General features: G+C 40.5%; 2 protein-coding genes across 6 annotated transcripts in view; both read right to left on the reverse strand.

Moving 5' to 3' along the window:
• Window positions 1–1,739, reverse strand: part of si:dkey-28b4.8 (sarcoplasmic/endoplasmic reticulum calcium ATPase 2) — a 51,521-nt gene extending 49,782 nt beyond the window's left edge. Inside the window, exon 1 of the mRNA XM_034231827.1 lies at window positions 1,343–1,739. The gene's annotated coding sequence lies outside the window, so the exon portion shown is untranslated. The remainder of the gene's footprint in view (window positions 1–1,342) is intronic.
• An 887-nt stretch (window positions 1,740–2,626) lies between these two features.
• The window catches only part of pold4 (DNA polymerase delta 4, accessory subunit), an 8,873-nt gene continuing 4,488 nt past the window's right edge, over window positions 2,627–7,011 (reverse strand). For all 5 annotated transcript variants that reach the window (XR_004570586.1, XM_034231823.1, XM_034231822.1 and 2 more), the window contains exons 4-5: window positions 3,842–3,950; window positions 2,627–3,207 (exon numbers count right to left, since the gene is read on the reverse strand). Coding sequence is in view for 4 of the 5 variants with exons in the window: in XM_034231823.1 (XP_034087714.1) it covers window positions 3,183–3,207; window positions 3,842–3,950 (134 nt within the window). In the remaining variant the exon portion in view is untranslated. The remainder of the gene's footprint in view (window positions 3,208–3,841; window positions 3,951–7,011) is intronic.

The following is a 7,011-nucleotide window of genomic DNA, read 5'->3' on the forward strand; positions in this document are numbered from 1 at the left end:
GACGATTATAAAACTGATCGAAAAAGTTTGTAGCATATATGTAATAATAATAATAATAATAATAATACATTGGATTTGTATAGCCCTTTTTCTAATGCTCAAAGACACTTTGATGTAAACATCCTTATTTATAACAAAGAATATAGTTAGGTAATATGGCTTTAATAAGGCTGACAAAAAAGGCTGTCAGATATGTTTTTGATGACATTTTTTAAGGTGTTGCTGTTTAGGATGTTATGAACATTCAATGTTTTCCTCAGACTGTCAGTTATTTGTCTTAGTCATGTAACCTGATTTTCAATAGAAATGCAATATTTCAGTGTATGTCCACACTGTAATAGCCCTCTTGTTGATTGTGTAAAGAGCACACAGTTACAGCATCAGCTGGCTGGGGAATCAGATGTTCTGTTAGCCAGGCAACACACACACTGGAGCCTGCAGAGACACACAGGCCCAGGAGACATGGAGCTGCGTCTGTTTGTAGGATGTGCTTCTGTAAATGGATACCAAATGGCCTCAGACTTTTTAACGTAGCTCCAAACACAATTAATAGTATTCTCGGTTTTTTTGTTATACAATATTGCCTATTGACACATCCAAAGTAGCAGCTGGAACAATCCTCGAGGCCCTTGTAAACAAGTAGGGTCCATGTAAAATAATCTAATATGCTAGTTTTACCCACTGTAATTATTAACAGTGAGAAGTGCCTGTTATTCCCATGGTCCCTCCCTATTTCCTACCACCCTGGCTGTGTGTTTGCACACTTGTAATATACCTGTACAAGCTTCATAATGGATTGTCAATGTCGAATTCATCATAAAACCATATGTTCAATAGTGATAAAGGCCCTTAGACAGGTTGTTAGAGGTGGGCCTGTGTCTAAGATAATACCTCCGGAGTAACGCTGTTCATTCCTGAGCGACCGCCCTGCATTATAGACAGAAGCCAACGTGATGCTAATATGTTAACAGTAATAATGAGAACACTTAAGTAATGTGCTTACCGCTAGACGTTAAACATGAAATGTAAATGTCACGTTACACACTTTAAGCTGTTATTAAGGGAAGCCTCGCCTTAATGCTAGGTATTATGGACGACATAACGGTTGATACGGAGAGACATGTTGAGTGTGCCAGCAGTTTGATATTGCTGCATAAGAAGCAGGCTATACGCTGATACCGTGAGGCCATTTTATAAATGACAGGAGAAAAACCATAACAGCCTAAAGCCTCTGAGCCACACGCTAGCAGATAGCTGGTGTTTGCAGGTGAAGCTAGCTAACGTACGCAGCTACTTTAGCGCTGCTCCGCCGTTAATCCTCTGAGATGAACAGGTTGCTTACCGGAGTGACGTCTGTCCACCGTCCCTGCACTTTCAGAATGGCACGATATATCTCAGCACCATACGCATTGAACTAAATTCCCAACAGCAACGGAAAAAATTAAATGTAAAATGCGTTTTTACCACAAACTGTCTAGCTTTACGTCCGTTATACTGTGACAGCTAATCATATTTCCATATAAACAGCCTACGATTCCCGAGTGGTAAAAATGTTGTTTAAAAAAATTAAGTAAGTATTATATAAAGCGAATAATTGTGTAATTATGGAAGACAGAAGACAGCGTTGTATTATCAATCTTCGTCCAGGCTGCACTCTCTGTCTATGGGTCACTAATACCAGAGACCGAGCATCCTTGCTAATACTCCTACAGGCTAGCGTTACAGTAGCCAATCCAGTCAAGCTAATAGTCACATAAAACCACTTCCGGTCCAAACCTTCAAAATAAACATTTGTGCCATATGCCATGATGTGATTTAAATGCACATTTCATGACCGTAAATGTATTTTTTTGAATTCCTTAAGTAAGGTCTCCCTTGAAAAAGATATCTATGATCTCAATGGGACCAATCTGGTTAAATAAAGATTTGAAATGAAATGAAGTATTCACCGACCACAGGAAAACTGACAGCTGTATTTCTTCCCTCGCCGTCAAATTAGGGGATTTTGTTAAAAGTAAAAGTCGACAGACTTCTAGTGTTATCGCGGCTAATTTTATCTACCTTGACACTTTATTCTGCGGCGTAATGAACGTGATTAACTGTAGAGGCTACGCGTCGTATAAAGTACGAATAAACCAAATGGGAGAGCCGCAATGTAGAATGATGTTATACATTAACGAATCACGCTGTAGATTCCTCTCAAATCCAGCCCACGCCCCCCCCCTGTCCTCAGTCTCAGCGATCTCGGCCAATCAGCGGGCGGTGCGTCTGCTGTCGGTTAACTGATGGATACGGGCTCCAATCAGGTTTGAGCTCTGGGTGATTGACGACATTGCTGTCCAATCAAAAAGTGATGGATTGGGATAGGAGGTTTACGGTTTAAAAAGGTAGCCCTCCTTTTCATCCTCGTGTATTTCTAAAACAGTACCTGCAAAGTTCGTTTTAATACCATCCACAATCTATATTTTCCACAATAACTGTATATGTATCATTACAGTCTACTACTTTCACAGAAAAATAGAACTATAACTGCATTTTGTAACACACAATAGTACAATGATAATTAATAATGGTTGTTTCCCTGTTTATGAAGAGAAACCTCAATATCAGAAACCATAGACATGTGTTTATAATCAACATTATTTTTATTTGATTTAATCCTCATATTCACATCTTTACTATCTCACTGACCATTAACATAGGCTAGCACAGACTTGGCCTTTTCTCTTGGCAGCGCTGTAGAACACTGTCACATGAACAAAGTGTTTAGCTGGGACAGTTACTGAGGCAAACTGTGTGAATGTGTAACTTTCACTTCACCAGCTTATTTCCACAGTGTATTTCCTTCCATCTTAAAACACAACAAAGAAGAAATCAGTAGTTTGGTAGACTTTTTTTTCAATAAAAGTAGAAAACTACGAAGAACAAATGCAAGAAAAAACCCAAACTGGAGGCTGTGTCATCTTCTGTGTCCATCCTGTAAGATGGACCTTTCCTCCGCTCCTCTTCCTCTGGTTACTCCCTTTAAATGTCCTCCTTTTAATTTGTTTTCTTCTATGTAGGTTTCTAGGGGCTTAGGGCGAAAGGTAAATCCCTCTGAGACACATTTTTACAATTTGGGTTGATATTAACTTGGCTTTTGTTTTAATCGGAATTATTTTCTCGTTCTGACGATGTCTTCCTCACAAAGGATAGTCCCTCCATAAGCTGAAAGATAAAAAACAATCATTACTAACGAATGAACACAGTTCCTATTAATATGAACATGCCTGAAACTTGCCTAGTTCAAATGCAGACTCAAATTAGTCATAATTACGAGTTATGAATAATGAAGAACAATATTAATCAAATACAGATGGATACAGAGTGCAAATACTCAACCTTAGTAAAAGTATCATAGTATGATAAACACATCATAACAAGTAATATTACTGACAGCCTGTGTTGCAACTTGAGTGTATGCACCATGTCAGCCATGTATCTTAGCTCATGAATAGGGTAATTCATATACATTACAAAAAGAACACATGGGCTTTAAACCAAATTCATCAGTGTGCGTTAATAAATCATGTAGAACAAGTTGCACTATCCAAATCACATCAGAGCGGCATTTTAGGGAGAGCCTCAAAAACCAGATTCAATTATGTTGTTATCATGACAACCCTAGCCATCCCACAATGTGATTTATTAGATGGCTGGAAGATAGAAAATCTGGTTTTCCTAATCAGTTGAATTATTATGGAAAAGAGACCAGTAGCCTGCTTTTTTGTGGATGTTAACATGGTGAGTATAGGAGTAAATACAAAGAAAGCATTGTGTTTTCAAATACACTGTGTGTTACCTTAGGCTGTACTCGGGGTCTGTGTGTGTCTGCAGCAGCTCTCTGATCTCCTCAGGAGGGTCCAGACCATGAAGCTCTGCTCGCTCCCATCTGTGCAGCCGGCTGATCCCTTGAGAACAAAGACAGGTTTGATCAATGATTCAGTGTTTTGTGTGATGAAAAGTTGTTTTAGCACGAATAAAACTTGAAGGAAAGCAGATTAAATCAGCAATACTGATTTGTGCATCAATTAGGGCTTTCACACCAACGTCATTCCCGTTCTAGCTCCGTGCTAGAGCTTTTCTGGTTCGGAACCAGTTTTTCTTTTCAGCCCCCGTTTTGTTCACACCGCCCAGAGCCCGACTGGTGCAGCCGCTGCTGCGTCATGACGTCACCGTTTACGTAGCTGATTTTCTCCCCAACGGCGCTCACAACAACAACAACAACAAGCTAGTCTCTGTGACCTTTTGACCTGTGCTGGACTATGGTGATCTGATCTATATGAATGCACCTGCCCATTGCCTGATCAAGTTAGATGCTGCCTATCACAGTGCTCTGAGATTTGTTACTAACTGTAAAGCACTTACTCATCACTGTACCCTGTATGCCAAGGCAGGTCTGCCTTCACTAACTGTACGGAGGCTCAGTCATTGGTACATGTTCATCTATAAAGCCATGTTGGGTAAACTACCAACTTATATCTGCTCTTTGATCTCACAGAGAGTCACAAGTAGCTATTGCCTGAGATCCCAGGATGTGTTTTTATTACATGTGCCAAGTGCTAGGACTGTTTTAGGTACTAAAGCTTTTATGTGCGCAGCTCCTCTAACTTGGAACACTCTGCAAACATTTTTGAAACTGAGCATTTTGGTTCCCTTGCATCATTTTAAAGCTCGGATAGATGAAATGTTATTTGATACCTGTCATTGTGAATAGGTTGTAATTTGTACCCCTGTAATTATGTTGTATGATGTCCTTTTTGTTTTCTGTTGTTTTTATGTGTAACCAATGTGCTGCAGGTCTCCCTTGAAAAAGAGATCGTTGATTTACCTGGTTAAATAAAGGCTACAAACAAACAAACAATGGGGAACTGCGTCGGGTCGATGATCGTGTTACATACAAAGCCAGATTAAATTAAATAACGACTTCTCCAACCTTATACTTTTCTCCAGAGTGCCGTGGTTCATTGTTTATTAATGTGTTTCTGCAGCATTTACCGACCGCTGCAGTGTTGGCTGCTCTTCCACGGGAGTTTATTCTCCTCCGTTAGCTCCCAGTTAGCTCACACTGCAGCGGCCGCTCTAAAGTATTCACTGTCCGACTCACACAAGCAGCTGATACATATCCCCAGTTCCCCTTAGCCTAAGTGAATGTGTTTCAGTCTGAATTGACGCTGTTTGGTATCACAACGCTGTTATGAAAGTTTCTCTGGTATAAAATGGGTGATGTTAGCATAGCAACCGAAGCTAAACTGACTACTTGCTATTGCTATCCTATTGTGGCATAAACCGTTTCCTACAGGCACATTTTACCGGTGTATTTTTATTATGATTCTACTTGTGATAGTCGGACACGACAACCTGTGCAGCCCATGTATTGATTCCATCCGATAGCTGCTATAATACAAAACAACACGTCTGCCTGCTCTCCACAATGATCAATAACAGTGAACGGATGGTCAAAGTAAGGTACAAATAAACAGAATCACACGAAGCCTGGTTAGTGTTGCCTGACTTTATAAAGTGTGTTTTTTATAAGTGTGTGGTTGCGTTCTAGTCACTTTGCTCAGCACTACTGCTTGTTACAACTTTTATTTGCCGCACTCGCCTTTAACTGTTAGCTCAGGTTAATCTCGCCCCCGTCCGACGTAAGCGTGACGTATGCGGGTCTTGCTTATAGACCGACAATGTTTTGGTGCTTGAAGCGAACCGGATTCCGGAGCTTAGAGGCGGCTCCGCTGCGGTGTGAACAGGAAAAACGGTGCTTTTCAGGCTCCAGCTCCGAACCGGCCCTGGAATTTATTGAAAATGGGATCTTACTAAGAGAACAATTCAATATGTAAATGATAAAATTACATTTTTTGGGTATCCTTTTGTTGAACTGTCTGTTTAAAATGAATCATACTGATATTTTGTACAAACTGTAAAGTCCACTGAGACAAATGTAACATTTGTGATATTGGGCTATATAAATAAACATTGATTGATTGATTGATTGATTGAATCGAATCATCAGACTAAAAAAGCTTTTGAAAATAATATTATATTTTGATTTAGGTCAAAATATATTTGTAAACCTGAAGAGTCAGAGCCAGTGCCTCACCAGCCATGAACCTCACTGCAGAAGCTTATATATAGACATCAGCTACGTGCAGTCAGGGGAGGCAGAGCCTCACCTGTCATACTACAATGTAACGGAAAAACAACTAAAGAAAAACTAAATAGTAATAATAATAAAATGTCTCCACTGATCTGTGTTGTAAGTGTGATTTCTGTTTGATTCCAATCGCTTTTTATAGTCAAAATCAGCAAATTGGCCGAGCTCCGCTACAACTCCTACATGGGAGCGATGAGGAGTGAGGCAGGGACGAGCTCTGCCTCCCGTAAGCCCACAGTAACTGGCTGGAGCGCGGTCACTAATTTAACGCGGGCACTTATTTTGTGAGCGCGCTCAAGCCAGTTACTGTGGGGTGAGGGGAGGCACAGATGAGATCTGCCTCACCTCAGAATGCGTCACCCCACAGAAACTGTCTGGAAAGCGGGCCCTAAGCGCATGCCTGCACCATCTCACTGTATGTCACCAATGTAATGTTTGTAGATCCCTTTATTACATTTATCTTCGCCATCCATAGTCTCTAAATAACTTATTTCACGTATGATATGATATTTAGGCTCGCTGGTCTCATCATACAACGGCAATGAAAAAAGCACCAGGGGAGGCAGCCATAACCTCTGCCGCACTGAAGGGGGCGCACGTGAGCCCACAGGTTCTTGTTGCTACTGTTATTCTACACAGAGACGGTAGACGCGAACAACAAGCTAGACTTTTGAAACTAGAGGGAGATAAGGAGGACTTTTACAAAAATGTAATGGAGATTGTTGTCCAGAAGGATAGCATGGACTTCATCTTCAAGTCAAGGTAAGACCACAACTGTAATGAAAAAGGGATCTTACTAAGAAAGAACAATCCAA

This window comes from Gymnodraco acuticeps, unplaced genomic scaffold (assembly GCF_902827175.1).
Source record: "Gymnodraco acuticeps unplaced genomic scaffold, fGymAcu1.1, whole genome shotgun sequence".
In the NCBI taxonomy this organism is placed as follows: domain Eukaryota; kingdom Metazoa; phylum Chordata; class Actinopteri; order Perciformes; family Bathydraconidae; genus Gymnodraco; species Gymnodraco acuticeps.